The sequence below is a fragment of the Sebastes umbrosus genome, chromosome 6 (genome assembly GCF_015220745.1).
Source record: "Sebastes umbrosus isolate fSebUmb1 chromosome 6, fSebUmb1.pri, whole genome shotgun sequence".
Lineage (NCBI taxonomy): Eukaryota > Metazoa > Chordata > Actinopteri > Perciformes > Sebastidae > Sebastes > Sebastes umbrosus.
In genome coordinates, this window is record NC_051274.1 from 26,392,184 (window position 1) to 26,409,222 (window position 17,039).

At 40.8% G+C, this 17,039-nt stretch overlaps 1 protein-coding gene across 4 annotated transcripts in view; it reads right to left on the reverse strand.

Annotated features, from left to right (window-relative positions):
- bsna (bassoon presynaptic cytomatrix protein a) overlaps positions 1 to 17,039 on the reverse strand; it is a 184,465-nt gene that overhangs the window by 6,623 nt on the left and 160,803 nt on the right. For all 4 annotated transcript variants that reach the window (XM_037771811.1, XM_037771814.1, XM_037771810.1 and 1 more), the window contains 7 exons: positions 16,357 to 16,863; positions 13,468 to 13,817; positions 10,067 to 10,160; positions 8,532 to 8,663; positions 7,657 to 7,712; positions 5,285 to 5,426; positions 4,569 to 4,662 (listed from right to left, as the gene is read on the reverse strand). In XM_037771811.1, the coding sequence (XP_037627739.1) occupies positions 7,672 to 7,712; positions 8,532 to 8,663; positions 10,067 to 10,160; positions 13,468 to 13,817; positions 16,357 to 16,863 (1,124 nt within the window). In that variant the 3' untranslated portion in view covers positions 4,569 to 4,662; positions 5,285 to 5,426; positions 7,657 to 7,671. The remainder of the gene's footprint in view (positions 1 to 4,568; positions 4,663 to 5,284; positions 5,427 to 7,656; positions 7,713 to 8,531; positions 8,664 to 10,066; positions 10,161 to 13,467; positions 13,818 to 16,356; positions 16,864 to 17,039) is intronic.

Below are 17,039 nucleotides of genomic sequence, written 5' to 3' on the forward strand. Positions count from 1 at the left end.
TTCTGGTTTTCTCTCCCACTGTGCCTGACTCAGATTAACTGCTCCAAACATGCTGTATATTTACATGTTGCCCAGCAGCAGGCTTAATCTGTTCCAGTGAACACAGGCCCCCAAAGGGCCGGTACACAACAAACAGCTAGCTGACTCACTGGACAAAGAGATGGAGGGGGAAAAAAACACTACATGGCCAAAAGGACACGCAGCATATGGACCGTAGACTGTATATAAAGATGGATGACATGACAGCTCCCCAAAAGTGAAGCTAAAACATCTTGATCACCCCCTGATGGCTGGCTGCAGTATAGAGAGGCAAAGTCCCGCCCCTTTCAGTGCCGTTCATATTTTGATAAAAATATGAACGGCGAGAGATTATTATTTTTTTTTATCCCGTTTGAATTGCGCCATGAATCACACATCTGGTGTTTGTCAATTTAAAAGATAATTTTGGAAGTCAAGAAAGTCTCAGTTTGTTGTAAAAAGTATAAGACTGTGAAAATACGTAATTAAAAAGACTACACACATAAAAAAGTCGTATAAGTGACGTCTCTCTCTCTGAAGCTACGATGCCTGTGTGTTTCGTACTGGATGTACTCACACCAGCAACGGGTCTGATCGTTCATTCGCTTCCCGTTTGATAAAAAGACCAGGAGTCGCTGGATAAAACACATCAGGTACGATAACGTTTCATTTGTGCGTGGAACATAGCTAAGTTAGCTAACTAGCTAGTGTTGGTGACGTATATTGTGTGAGACGAGAGATGTAGTTCACTGAGCAGTTTCACACAAAACGAAATGATACTACGACAAACTGCGACTTTCTTGACTTGAAAAATTATTTTTTAAATTGACAAACATATGTGTGATTTAATAAAAAACATTTGTCTCTCGCCGTTGACTACTGTTCATATTTTTTCTAAAATAAAGTCCCATGGGGGACACCGGAAGGGGCGGGACTTTGCCTCTCAATAGTCATAAAGCCCGCCCCCTCCATGTAAGTGGATGGGACATGTGCCAAACTAAAAAAATCAAAGTACACGTCAAATAAATTCTGTCATTTTAGTTAGTTCTTATCATGCTGATATCCTGGATATGTTCATTTTTCGTACAAATTTGGTTTCAATTTGTTATTTAATGCTATAAAAAAGGGGCTGAGACGTCATGATTGACAGCTGCTCTGAGTGAAGTAGTCGCGCAGATATAACTTTAACTTTCCACAACTGTCATGAGTCTGTTTAAAAGAACATGTGTCAATTTGCCTCTCGTAGTTCCAGTTAAGGGATTTTTTTAAGCTACAGCATATGAGGATATTTTAGCCAGCAGTGTGTTTCCAATGTTCTGGCAACAGTTTGGGGAACGCCCTTTCTGGTTTCAACATGACGATTTCCCTGTGCACAAAGTGTGGTCCAGTTTTCCCAGTTGGTGTGAAAGAAGTTGACTGATTTGCACCGAGTTCTGACCTCAACCCCGTCCAACACCTCAGGGCTGAACTGGAAGGTTGACTGTGAGCCAGGCTGACATCAATGGCCAACCTCACTAATACTCTTGTGGCTGAATGGGAGCAAATCCCTGCAGCCAGGCTCCAAAAGAGGAGCGGAGGCTATTCTGATAACAATGAGATGTTCAACCATCGCATTTGTGTGTGTAACGTTCGGGCGTCCAGATACTTTTGGCCACATAGCGTACCAAAAAAACACAGAGACAGAATGGAGTTGAGAGAGCAAGACATTTCTTCTTTATGGGGGATGAAAGTAGAAATGTCAGAGGCAGAACAAAAAAGGGGGAGATCCTTACAGTGATAGAAGAAACAAGACAAGTCGTGCAGTGAGAGAAAGAGAATGAGAAAGTGAGAACCTTCCTGACAGAGAGAGAGAGAGAGGAGAGAAAACGAGAGCAAAAGAAAGAAGCAGTGATGTTTGACACCAGCGGTGAAGTGTGGGAGGAGAGAGGGTCACATGAGGCAGTTAGTCAGCGCATGGCTGCACAGCACACAGAAACACGCAGAGTCCAGGCTCGGTACATTATCTTTTATGGCACATATGCAACACTGTGCACGCTCTGAAATAAAGCTGCAACATCAGTGCCTGCTCTTCCCCCCATGGTGCATCAAAAGCTTCAATACCCACTGCACCAAGAAAAACACTGTACTGTACTTTCAATGAACAAAAAGAAGCATGTAACAGATTTTGCTTCTATTTTCACACAAAACACATCTGCACTCTTTATCAGAGCCATGCCAGGAATTGAGTTTACAGCTCAAACCTTGTCTGCAAAACATTCACTGTCGACGTATTTTATTTACTTCCCTGCAAAATCCATTCTCGGCGAATAATGCATGATTACTATTTGATGATTACCAAGGTAGTAAGTGAACTAATGTTGCCAGCAAAACTATGCTAGCAAAACCGTGACTTGAATAGTTGACTTTAAATACAACACATTTTTCAGTCATATTCAAAGGAAAAAATGTGTGATACGTTGAACCTCTACTTCTGAAACTTTATGCAACAAATCCTGTATTTGTAACACACATTAAAGGGCGGGTCCATCTGTGTTCTGTTTTTTTTTTTTTCAAATGGAAACGCCCACTCAGCCGTTGTAAAAAAGCAGTGTTGTAGGTTACCAAAGTAAGCTAATCGAAGCTAATCAATAAGGTTATGAATAAAGTGAACGCTAGTCAAAGTTAGTTGTGCTGTGTTTGGAAATAACTGAAAGGGATAGTTTGGAATTTTTGAAGTGGGGTTGTATGTATACTCCCATGTTCTGCAGAGTAAAATTACTGTTTTATTCAATGGAGTCTGGTGGCTTTGAAGAGAGCCATATAACGGTGTCGGTTCCCCGTCGGAAAGGGCTGTCTGATGGCGAGATAAAGCAGCTCCTAGCCACCTAAAAAACATCTACATCAGTTTAAGTGTACGCTATATTTAGAATATTTTCTCTGCTTTTCTACCTTACCATCAGACAGCCCTTTCCGACGGGGAACTGAAACCGTTTTATCGCTGTGTTCAAAGCCACCAGACTCCATTCACAAAAACAGTCATTTTACTTACCAGAACACGGGAGTTGCTGGTCTGCCGCTGCATCGATCGGTTAGTTTGTTTGTGTTATTGTGTGACTTTCGGATCTGAACTAACGTGGTGTCCACAGCAATACCTTGCTCAGTTTCTGTGCCGCTACTCCTGTCGGCTTCTCCAAACTGGGAGCATGCCGACTGGCCTCTAAGTTACTGTATGTAACATTAATACACCGACTTTAAAGATGTATATATACTGTTTATGTAGCAGCGTCATCATGCAGAAACCTACGTCAGATCACGTGGGAAAATGTTCTGAGAACGGTACGGCGTTACCTTTTTCTTCAACAGCTATTTATAGCCAATACTCGAGCACAACCTGACTAAGTTGGCATGAAGCAAAACTATGTAGGAGAGTTTTTAAAAGTGTTTCAATATATAATAAATAATAATATAATACACATTTACAGTTTTGTCTCACTGGTTTATATTTAGGTTGTGAGGTTTTTAGGTGTTCGTCACACCAGAGAAATAATTGTGACTTCAGTGAAGCTGTTATCAATGTGAAGATGAATAAACATCTAAATAAACCTTGAACATTTTTAGATTTTAAAAGACACCAATGTGCAATGATATCACAGAACAAAAGGAAACACATCAGGTGTTGTGAGAGACTTCTCAGTTTGTTAGGCTCAGTGTGTGTCACACTGAATGCCGATTAAAGACATTGATGTCAGTTTAGTTTAATTTCCGAGCGGCGTTTTCCTTGATTCTTTGTTTCATCAAGAGGCAAAATGAGCTACAAGCCTGATTGTGATCCTCTCTGTTTGATGTTTCATTGTCAATTTACTCTAATAGGTTCAAATCAGACAGCGGCTCATTAATCACCGGCATGCTTTTGGAACAAGAATGACTTGCTGATTTATTTCTGGTCGAGCTGACTGCAGGCTTTTAAACTCACACTACCCAGATGCCAGTGATTTTCAGGAGCAGGCCACAACACAACAGCTGCAAAAACACAGAAGCAGCGACAAAACTGGCTTCAGACTGAGCTGCAGGAACAAGCGGCACAGACAGCTCGTCTCCACATGACAAAGATGAAGATATGAAGATGGAGAATTACAGATGTACAATTGTCCTGAAGACAAAGTGATAAGTAAATCAAAATTGTACTTTCCTGCTCAAGTGTACAGGATTTGTCTCTTAAGGGTTTGATTAATGTTGCTCGGATATATATATATATTTTTTTAAAGACGCCCTGCGGAGTTTTCTTGTAAACAAACAAAAGTTATATTTACATTCAGTGTTACTCACAAATGCATTGTGTGTATCTAACAAATGTGTTGAATACATTTCGTTTCCTCATAAAACATTTTCAAAGTTGAGTTTACAAAACTCCACAGGGAACCTTTAATATTTCTGAATAATTTGTGATGTTTTTTTTTTTGCAGTGTTTTTACGTTAAACTACAAAGTAAATGTTTAGAATTTTACTCAGTGGGAAAGTTTTGCAGTGTGGTTTAAAAAATATATCGTCGGGGAAAAGTTAAAGTGACTTACTGTCTGACCTGCCAGAGAGAGCAGCATGTTCTCTCTGCCAGTGTGTGCTCAGGCCTGAGACATGAAGCATCCAGAGGATTCCAGTCCTTGTTGGCTGCAAGAGGAAGCAGCAGCATTTCAGACCAGACATTTGAATTAATAGAAACATCCTGATACATAGTTGGACATTACTGGACCAGACATAATATCCACTGTATCCCAATGTACCCACAGGATACACTGTTGAAGTGTTGCATAAAGTTATATGAATATTTTTAAGTTAAAGGTCCAAACTGTACGATACTTTGCCATCATGGAGCTTGCCACGGTTCCCCATTTACTGTACACATTTTTTTGTGGGTAACTTCTTGGTGCTTTCCTTAACATGTTAATGATGGTCACCCGAACGCACCATTCATTTTGGTCACTAAAATTATGCTCTGTTCATTTAGTTTCTTGATTTGTCGGTAGCGTTCATGTCAAGATCCAAGGGGCGGGACTTCGCCTCTCTATTGAACTTGATTCTTGGCAAAGGCTCAACATTTTCTGTTGCAACCAAACATGCAGTTGAACCACTGCAACAGCTGATTGTAATGATCAGCTCTGCTGGTTGATGGTGAGGTAATTAGTGAAAGCAGCTGGTGAATGAAAACCTGCATGCCACAATTCCTGGCCTTGAAACTGTGGTAGAAGATACTAAGATTTACAGTATTTGCAGGTTAAATTTAAATACTCACCAGTATGCTCAGCTCTCCTCCCTGTTCCCCTCTCTCTCTCTCTCCTTCCTCTCTCTCTTTTAGTAAAACAAAAGCAGGGGGATCTTCACAGGTTTTTCTGGTACGGGGCCTCGTGACTTCGTCATTTGACATTTACATAGTCCTGCAAATACATTCAGACATTCAGTCAGTTTATTTAATATTCTTTTTTAATTTTAATGTTCAACAGCAGGTAGGTTATTTCATATTCAGGGTGGGATTCCCCATCGAAAGAAGTCTCCCGTCATTTGAGGAAGGTCTTCAAAAACGTCTTAAACAAAATGCAAGTCAAGCTGCAAATCGTCACATCCCTCAATGCCTTCGAACATGAGAACATTTTCAATGCACAGTCCCAATAATTAAATATTAAACATGTGTGGCCGTGCAAGGCCTGTCTGGTGTTGTATTATTTATTTTTCATTGTTCTGGGATTTTAAAACATCAAAAACTTGAGACTTGTTTTTGGTTTCATGTTTTTTGGAAGGTCAAGTCTCAAGTAAATCAAATTTCAAAGCATAACCCCCTCTCCACCCCCCCGTATAAATAGCACGACATTACAAGGACATTCCGCGTGTCATGAGAACGCATTTTAGCCTTTTCGCATGTCCGTACGCCTCTTTAACGAGTCATTTTTACGCCACACAATAAAACTACGGTAACGGCCGCAGTTAGGTTTAGGCAACAAAACCACTTAGTTAGGTTTAGGAAAAACTTCATGGTTGGGCTTAAAATGAGTACGTAAACTAAGTAAAATATGTACGGAAACAACGTAACAGAAGTATGCAAAATACGTCACAAATGTCACCAACGTAACTGCAAAATAACTCGACAACTCTTTGGGACACGAACACTGGTCTCCTGGTTGAAAGTCCTGTGTTTGTTGGACCCATCCACCTCCCTTCCCGTCCATCACAAGCAGTCTTTCATTGAACTCAGTACAGACTACATGGCGTACAAATGACACGCCAAAAGCAAGAATGTCGTTCTTATTGCACAAAAAATGACTTGCGGTTACCGTGTCATTCATATGCCATTTAGTGCAAGTTGGTTGTGGATATCAAACATAATTATTTCATATTTAATCCACGTAATCGTGAACCAGGAAGTGTAAAGAGCAACAAACGCCGCATAGGGAGGAGGTTTGGGTGGATCCAAAAACAACAAACAACAAAAACCGGACATTCGCCCAGGAGACCGGTGTTTGTGTCCCGTGTGAAACCAGAACGTTGACTTTTTTTTGTCACGTAACTTCCGTACTTAAGTTACGCCACTTCAGTAGTTATTTTAACCCAAACCATGATCTTTTCCTAAACCTAACTAAGTAATTTTGTTGCCTAAACCTAACCAAGTTGTTTCCTGTGAAGACGCAAGTTTATTTTGAAAAGAAAATTGTTATGTGTTGCTGGACATTCGTAGGAGAACATAAAAATAAGGATTAGCTTTTCATATCATACAAACCGTTGTATGAGGATACGTTGTTACAGTATATGTACCCTCGACTTAAAGCCGCTGCATCACAGCAGTGTATATTCAGCTGTGATAACCTGCGGTGTAAACATGCATCCTGTTTGATGCAGACAGTGCGTCATAGTACGAACAAGTCGTCACTGTCAATGTTAAATGTTCCCGCTGCACATGCAGAGCAGCCAGAGGAGCAAAAATAAGAAACACAGACAGAGAAGAAAACACACAAACACTGAGACGTAGACACACTGCGTTAGGAACACACTGCCTATTCTGAGTAAACCACTTTAAGCCGCCCACTCTGCTGCCTACAAGAGTCAAAACACAACACGCTGTAGCTATCTGTCAACATCCCGGTACACTTTGAACCAGCAGCATCTCACAGATTTATTTTTATACCTAATGTTGAGATGCACAAAATAAATGTTTCCAGCTCTTTGTATGTGAATCATTGAGCAAAAATATTGCTGCTGTCTGATCATTACCTTGTATCTTCTGATACGCAGGAGAGTAGTCTTTGCCAGACGTACAGTCAAGCTGTTGGCTGCATTTTATAAACTGTATTATGACTTTTATTTAAGAGAGTTCTACATAAAATCCCTGTGAGCAGTTCATAAATAATGCACACAATCTTCAGCTCAGGTAAAAACAAGACAATAAATTAAATGGAGTTGAATTGCAAACAGCTCCTTTCCAACTGCCTGAGGGAAGAACCTCAGCTACAACCTTTCCTATAAAATAAAAGCCCCAGTAGATAATAAATCACCTTCCAGCTCCCTCGTCTGCTTTCAGTGCTGCTTCTCTTATGAATGATCTGTCTTCTGCAGGTCTGACTTTGCACATGACTTATTGGGATACATACAGGAGAAAGGAATGAAAGAAATACAAACCTTAATCTTAGCACCTCAGAAGAAAGATTGGAACTTCTTGCCAAAACCGGTGATAGCTGGAGGAAAGTGGACAAGAAAAAGAAATTAAATAGATGTTAACTGAGGGGTGAGAACTTAGCAGTAAAACTTCTGTCTCTCTGTAGTCATTTTATGTCTCTTTGTAGTAGTTTTTGTCTCTTTAGTCATCTTGTGTCTCATTGTAGCCACTGTTTATCCGACTGTAGTAATTCTGTGTCTCTTTGTAGTCACTTTTTGTCTCTCTGTAGTGATATGTGTCTCTTTGTAGTCTCCTTGTGTCTCTCTGTATTCATCTTGTGTGTCATTGTAGCCACTGTTTATCTCACTGTAGTAATTCTGTGTCTCTTTGTAGTCATTTTTTGTCTTTCTGTAGTCATTTTGAGTTTCTTTGTAGACACTTTTTGTTTCTCTGTAGTCATCTTGAGTTTCTTTGCCGTAACATTTTGTCTCTCTATAATTGTTTTGTCTCTCTTTAGACGTTTTGCGCCTCTCCGTTGTTATTTTGAATCTTTTTGTAGTTATTTTGTTGGTTTGCTTGTCTCTCTCTTTGTTGTCATTTAATTAACTTTGAAATGAAATGTTAACAGTCACCAGGGGCCCCTTGAACCCTTGGGTGCCTGTGTCTGGTAGTAGTCTGTTGTTCAATAATAATAATAATCCAGCCATGCGTTATTATTTAGGGCAAGTAATGAAGTAAAATAACTATTATTAAACTATTAAACTATTACAATTATTACACTATTAACATGGTGATAGTCAATAGTAATAGTTTTTCAATATGACTGATGTATTTCATTATACCATGGCCCAGTCACTTGTTTAAAGTGTGCTGTTATGAAGTGATGTGTTTGCTGTACCTTCTCCCAGTTTGCCGGCCTGCTCAGCGGCAGATCCAGGGAGGATTTTGGACAACATGCCTTCTCCCTCCACGCCAGGCTGACCTGCTGCTGCGCTGCCAATACCTCCTGGCCTAGGAGCCGCCTTGGATCCTGTACAGAAAAAACAGAGAGATGAAGGGAGGATGGATGACAGGATAGAGAAGAGAGAGAAGTGAGGAAAGGAAAAGACAGAGATGTATCCAGAGGACAAGAGATGTCAGTATCTGTGCAGGTCTAATATCAGATGGCGTCTGTCAGTGTGCGTATTTTTTATGATGACATCTGTGGTGCCAAGTGCTCCGTGTCTTTTCATTGCACTTTCCAAAAAATCACTTGTAAATCAAACAGTGTGGGCAGTAGAGAAGATGTCTTATCCTTCAGTTGCACTAGTAGCCCCTGTTGAATTCCTCCTGTCCTGCCAGTGAACTGATTCAGCCTGTTCGTCTCTTTACTCATTAGGTCTCCTCCTGTATAGACTTACATGGGCTTCCAGTGTTTAGTTGCCAGATTGTCTGTACAGATGTTGCTTCAGTCGTTACTTGAGATCTCCTCATTGTTTGCTGTCCATGAAACTAATTTATTAACTACTTAACAACCAACTTACGCTAAAGAACTGACTGATATATCAAAATATTGACACTGGACAATTCTGTAAAACCCTGGTGTTTTTTATTTTTATTATTCCTAAAACTAAAAAACTAAATGCAGAACACTGTTAATACTTATGATCGGGACGCCGATAGGGTAACTACAGTGGTTTTGATGCCGAAAATAAAGTGACTCAAAGCGGGCAGTATGTGACGAGTTGGGATGAGAACGTGTTGGAGTAATATATACAATTTGAATTGTTTTTGGGTGAACTATTCCTTTAAGAATAGGGAAAGATCTACGGCGGCAGCTAGTGATTATTTTCATTATAGATTAATTTGACAGTTAGATTAATTAATCAATAACATGACAGAAACTAGTGAAATAACAAACACAATATCCTAAATTGACATATACAAACATCATTTGTTCAACAAATGCTCTAAAACTACGGGATATTCAGAATGAATTCAGAAGAATTCAGCAACTATTTACATATAAGTAGTTATTAATTAGTAATTTTGTTTGTGTTTTTACTTTAAAATTATTTAAACGATTCATCAAGCAGTCAGAATTGTTACCTATTATCTGATGTGAGACAAACTACTTCCTGCATCTGCATTGAGTTTTGGTATCGGATACACAAGTCTCCAGAACTTTCCTACTATCCAACAAATTGCCTGAATGACTTAATACCAAATTACCTAACTGACCAACTCACTACATAAGTGACTTGGCACACTGAGGCTGATCTGCTGCCATGAAGTGAAACCCCTCCTGTGTGCTTTCCATTGTGGGATTATCTACAGATTAATCTCAGATTAGATGAGACAGCACACACCGGTTACATAACGGAGACACAGCGGGCAGCAGCTGGCAAGACGTGAGAGTGCTGGGAGTCTCTGTGTGTGATGATTATACTGTACCTATGCCTGTCAGTGGGGGCTGGGCGGTTTTTGTGGCCATGACGGGCGCTGCCTTCGCTCCAATCGCTGTTACCGGAGTCGTGTCGATCTTGGCCTGCAGAGACAGAAACAGAGAGAGAGATAAAACACATAAAACAGCAGGAGTAACCGTGGAGGGAAAGCATGAAGCTCATCATTTAGTAACACAAACCTCTCAGTGCTGTATATACACCTTTTCACAGTAAACTGGTAATTGGAGACAGTGGGGGAGAAACAGCTCTCAGATATTCACAATAAAGAAAAGAGAGAGAAAAGAAAGATGGAGAGACTGACAGAGGGTGACAGAGAAGGCTGCTCTCTATTGTGTTGTGTTGTGACATCTCACTGAAGGACGTGACTGATGACTGACTGAATGATGAGTTTCAACATCGTCAACACAGTCAACTGTCAGACCTTTGCTTGGAGATCCGTTCAGAGTTTTATGATTGAAGAAAAACTAGTTGACCACGTCTCGTTTGCTTTCTTTCTTGTCCAGGCAAATAATATTTAGAATATAATAACTTTTGGGAAATATCTCTCTTCAGCGGAAAAGTATTTAATCATTGTAATTATATTGTTGTTGTAGTTAAAATAGGCTATTAGGCACACACCCGAAATGAGACTATCGCTCAGCAATCTGATGATACAAAATAATTTATGTACATACACCTCCCAGAAAATCTGCGGAAGGCTGAAAAATTGTTCATTGCAAATGTAAACTGAAAACTCTGATATGTAATATACAAGCGCTTTTAAAGTTTTTGGACCCTCATCTTGGTGTGAGCTACAGACACATTTTAAACTTGATTATTTTATAAGTACGCAAGATTTTAAAAACAGGATTAAAGATTATTCAAGCACTAAATGTACTTGTCCTGAAGATTATCTGGTTGATGTAACTTGATGTTTGTTTTAAGTCTGTTGTCTCTTTTACTTGAAATGTTTTAACTTTTTGTTTTTCTGTTTTTAAAGTCTGTTATTTGTGTTTTTATGTGTTTGTATGAAACTTTTAAAAGGATAACTTTGGTATTTTTCAATCTGGACCCACATTTTCCTGCATCATTGCCCCACCTCATCTCTTTGTCTGAGTCAACTTGTTTGATATCTGCTGAGTCACTGTGAGCAGTTTGAATGCTTTTGTGTTGCTGTGTTTCTTTCCAGGACTGAACTACAGCGGCTGCTGCACCGACAGAGAATAGCTTCAGGAAAGATGCAGACCAGACCTTTCCTGATATCCATCACTATAACAGTTGGTATCTGAACACAGGAAATGTGGCCCTGTTTTAATATCTCTCTCTCTCTCTCTCTCTCTCTCTCTTTTATGGTCTTACTTTTGCGTCACTCCTGTTTAAAGACACTCCATCAATACTCTTGACTTGACTTGACAGACACTGACTCCAGTTCAGCTGCAGCAAAGCAGGAGTGGTGCATTATGATGCACCGTGCAGCATTTCATTATTTACAGCCACTTAATCAATGCTTTTAATTACTCAATGGACCTAACATAAGAGTGTAAGTGTATGAGTTTGCAGACTGAATAATAATCAAATGACAAATACTAGTTTATGACTTCCTGTCGGTGCTATTCCACAGCGGAGCGTTCAGGATCATTTCCAACACAAATTCCTGCATAATTTGATATCAGACCATATGAATTATTTCACTTTGCTTCCCCGCTGATAGTACGACAATGCAGCAATATGAAAATCATGAACGCCTTTCAGCAGTGAAAACCCATCGTGAATCATTTTGGGACACGGTGACGGTGGCTTTGGGAACTTCATTGGCAACACATTCATGTATTTACTAGAGACAGAATGAATTCAGGAAGAGAATCATTAAACTATCTGAATCCTCCTGTTAAACGTCATAATCAGACTTTTAGACTCCAATAGCAAATAGATTTGCATGGATTTATGATTATGGACTGAATGCAGGGCGCAATAGATTTTTGCAGGGAGACATTTTGAGTGCCAATTTCTTGAGCGTCTAGCAGACAGTGAATCAGCTACATTCAGTTATCAGCTGCCTCTGTGTTAATCACAGTGTTAGATAAGGCCTGCCAACACAGAATTTAAATAAACCATCTGAACTGGGAGGAGATGGACCAGCTCTTATCTCTGGGAGCATGGAGGGACATGGGAGGGGGATGGAGGGAAAGCAAGGGACTGAGGGGGGGGGAAGTCTGGCTGGAAACTAGGAAAAAGGTGAAAGGAAAAGCTGGTGTAAATAAATGGTATGACTGGGAAGAAGAGTAGCATGGAGGTTGGAGAGATGAATGAATATAAACTGAAGCATTGAAAGATGCAGGAGGATGAAAATGTTAAATTATTAAGAACAGGATTGACAGAGGGAGATAAAAATGTCCTCATCAAAATGGTTTGTTTACACGGAGATAACAAGATGCTGAATACAGTTTTGTCATGATCACAAAATACTTTTTTTGTGACCTCAGGAAACAAAGAAAACAAGCTTGTTATGTCAAGATCAAGATCAGATCAAAAAAGTAATATTTTCATGACAAAAAACATACAGGCGTATGAATGACCCGATAATGCGCAAGGCATTTAACGTGCAATAAGAACACCCTTCTTGTTTAAGATGTGTCATTTGTACGCCATGTAGTCTGTACTGACTGCAATGTAAATGCATCTGCGTGAATATGCCATGCTCAGAGCTCGTGACGTAGAATAAAAAGTGAGAAAGACTGCTTGTGGCGGGTGGGAGGGGAGGTGGATGGGTCCAACAAACACATGAATTTCAACCAGGAGACCGGTGTTTTGTTTTGTAAGGTACATTAGTGACGTTTGACACACGTTTTCCGTACGTATTTTACTTAATTTACGTACTTATTTTAAAACCAACCATGGTGTTTTTCCTAAACCTAACTAAGTGGTTTTGTTGCCCCCTGCTGGTACTGCCCCTTCATAGCGTGTACTATTCATGACTCGGCGAGGCAAACCATGACACTGACACACTATCCACTGGTGGATATTCTCATTATTATCTACTCAAGATCTTCCCCGTTGTCAGTGCTTTGGTTCATTTAGTAAAAAGAAAAAAAAAACAATTTTAAGGCGATCTTAAGAGGTCAAAATGGGTCACCAAAGTATGGTTTACATGTTGTACTACCTTGCCATTTGCAAGTGCCTTCATCATTTCAAGACTTAATTGTAAAAAGAAATGTTATTTGCCCTGCATAGCCTAATAATGCATTTTCATATATGCTGCTGAACAGCATTTTAACAGTGCTGGTTATTATTTTTATTCAAACAGAAAATCATTATCATACCATCTCTTCATCATGTAAAACGGAAACAAGTCTTGCTCACATTCTCCTTTTCTATTTCTTTCCACTACTAGTCTTCCCTGTCTGTACTCACCATGGTGGCTGGTGCGGTTCCTGGGGGACCAGTCTGCCTGGCCTGCCCCATGGGTCCACCCGCTGGTCCCATCTGCCCTGGCTTGGCCTGGCCTGGCCCCATGCCCATGCCCATGCCCATGCCCATACCCATGCCTTGTCCTTGGACTGGGGGCTGCTGCTGCTGTCCGGTGGTCGCTGCGACACCGGGCTGCCCCACCCGGGCCGCTGATGTCTGGGCTTGTTGTTGGAGCTGGGTCCTCTGTCCTGGAACTCCGTCTATCTGGGAGCCTGGACCGCCCTGTCGCCCTGATCCCGTAGGCCCACCGACGGGGCCCTGACCCCGGGTAGAGCTGCCAGACCTGGAGGAGCCTGGATGGAGGAAGGGAGGGAGGATTTTTTTTAATGAAATGTTTGTGTTCATTGTTCTAAAATTGTCTCATCTCGCCACAAGAAAGAAAATCCAGTCACCTTTTATAGCAGACACTATAAAACAAGAGAGAATAGCAGCAGTACTCTGAACCCTGAAAGCCTTTGCATGGTGTCAAAATGCAGGGAATGACTGACAGCTCAAAGTAATCATGTGCCAAAAGGATTCAGTCGATACGTCTGTGATCTTCCCATCGTCTCTTCCTTTTCTTAAGTGAGCAGTTCCTCGATAGAAAACCTCTGCTGATAAGCTCCAGTCAGCGAGGTCTAACTGAATCTGATTATTTCTGCCTGTGAGAAAGTTTTTGTGAAACTAAAAGTCAAATCTGCTGATTAAGGAACCGCAGTATGCATTTTACAGTAAGGTTTTCTTATTATTATTATAATGGCATTTCAGTTTTTATTACGTTGTATACGATGCCAATTGACAGGTGAAGCAGCAATGAGAGTAGAGCATGACATGCAACAAATGTTGTGAGCAAAGATCAAACCAGCGATTTAATGAGTACACTGCTAAGAACACAGCCGCCGTGTTGCCCCGGGAGAAAACATTTCCTTTGAAAAGTTACGCTTGATATAGTTCATTAAAAACTATTGATCCCTGAGGGGACAGTTGACTGTAAAAGAGCATAAACTGAATAACGGGGTGTGTTAAATATTTCTGCCTCAGACCTAAATAAGAAATTCCCAGGGATCTTATCCAAGAATCACAGCTTATTATTGCTCCAGGAATAATATGAGGGTCTACTATAGAAACTTAGTTTAGGTCTGTGGGATGCATTTATAAAAATGTCACTTCATTCATTCAATATGGTTCATGGTCTTATTGATCCAAGGGGGACTCAATAGTACGTGCAATAGTTAGTAAGATTTAGCTCACTGATAAGAAAGAACACCAAAATTCCTGATTGTTCATTTTGTAATTGAAAAACGTCTGTCTATTCTGTTCACACAACATCTACTGCATGTCTGAATGTCCAGGGAGAGGGATCCCTCCTCCTCTCTTCCTTTTTGACCCTGTTAAAAGGTTTATTGGGTAAGTTTTTCCTTCTCCGAATCAAGGGTCTAAGGACAGAGGATGTCGTATGCTGTACAGATTGTAAAATTGTGAATTAGAATTATATCCCTGTGACTTATCAAGTCGCAGACATATAATTAGTTTTAAATGAAGACAGTTTGGCACCACTGCTCATTCTGGACAGGCGCCAGACCGCCTACACTGGCCAGAATCTGAATGAGGTCTAATATTATTCCAGTCTTAAACTGAATGAGCAAATGACTTTTGAATGCTGCCTCTTTTAACTGCTTCTTAAACGTCTTCTAAATGCTCTAATGACTCTCTATCTCTATAATATGTAATATTATACCATCATTTCTGAGCAGTTAAAGAGATGCAAAAGCAGTTAAAAAAATACCAATCAATAAATGGATCAGTTAGCTGAATAATCAAACAAACAATGAGCTAAATAGCATCTTTTTATACTCTATCTAGGGCTGTCAATCGATTAAATATTTAATCGTGATTAATCGAAAATTAATTGCACATTCTTTTCAAAATGAGGAGATTTGTCAAGTATTTAATACTGTTATCAACATGGGAGTGGGCAAATATGCTTGCTTTATCCAAATGTATGTTTATATTTATTATTGGAAATCAATTAACAGCACAAAACAATGACAAATATTGTCCAGAAACCCTCACAGGTACTGCATTTAGCATAAACAAATGCTCAAATCATAACATGGCAAACTCAAACCCAACAGGCAACAACAGCTGTCAGTGTGCTGACTTGACTATGACTTGCCCCAAACTGCATGTGATTATCATAAAGTGGGCATGTCTGTAAAGAGGAGACTCGTGGGTACCCATAGAACCCATTTTCATTCACATATGTTGAGGTCAGAGGTCAAGGGACCCCTTTGAAAATGGCCATGACAGTTTTTCCTCGCCAAAATTTTGCGCAAGTTTGAAGCGTTATTTAAAAAAAATGTTTTTAAAGACTTTATTAGTGTAGCTTAAGAATGACATGAAAGGAGGGGATGACGCGCAGCAAAGGGCCACGGGTTGGAATCAGACCCACGCCGCTGCCAAGGACTCAGCCTACATAGGACGCACGCGCTATCAGATGAGCTAGAGGTCGCCCCTTGAAGCATTATTTAACCTCCTTCTCGTCAAGCTAGTATGACATTAGGTTTTGTAGTTTCATATGATGCCAGTATCTTCATTCTAGCTTTAAAACTGTGCCCCCTACAACCTCCGAAAGATCAATTGCGTTAAAGAAATTAGTGGCGTTAAAAAGAATTTGCGTTCACGCATTATTATCGCGTTAACCTTGACAGCCCTAATTCTATCAAATATGTTAAGATATAATGGAGATGAAGGGTTATAAATATAGGTTAACTTCTACTCTGAAAGTGCAAATGTAGCGCTGTTACACCTGAAAGGTAATTTATGTCAGGTGTAAAGGCGCCCTGTATTTACCTGGTGGTTGGCCCTGCATATCCACTGCCTGCTGGGACTTGCTGCGTGAGGAACGGTGCGGGTCCCCCTGTCTGGAGGAGCGCTGCCCGTGGTGGTGCCCAGATGGATCTCGGGAGTACTCCGAAGAGTGGTACCCTGCGGACCTTGACTCGCCACGCCTTCCTGTAGATGAGGATCGCGCTTGAGGGTCTTGACGCATTGTCGGGTCTTTGGGGTGCCCCTTAGATGACCTCGAGGCCCTCGGCTCATCTGAATGACGTGTCGCGGATGAGTGTCGGCTAGAGCTGCCATGGTGCCGCTGGTCACGGGTTGAAGTCGACGAGTGTCGCCCGCCGTGGCCGTACTCATCCTGGGGCCACAGGTCCTCCTCAGGAGGCTCATCATAATCATGGTAGGTGTGTTTGACACCGTGCCGGCTCCTCCCAGTTGAGTGGCTGCTGCCGTAGTGTCGAGAACTGGCGCGTGGCTTCTCAAACCAGTCCGTTTCTTCTTGGCCCAGATGGTAGGCTTTGGAAACCGAGAGCAGATCACAGTCAATCTCCATGTCGTTTGGAGACAGCGGCATGCAGGCTGAGAGAGGAAGGAGGCAGGAAGAAGAAGAAGACCAACCGCATGCAAAAGAAAAGAATAGGAAGGAGGAAACACAGAAAGAAAAGCAGACAATAAAAATAAAAGTTTTACAT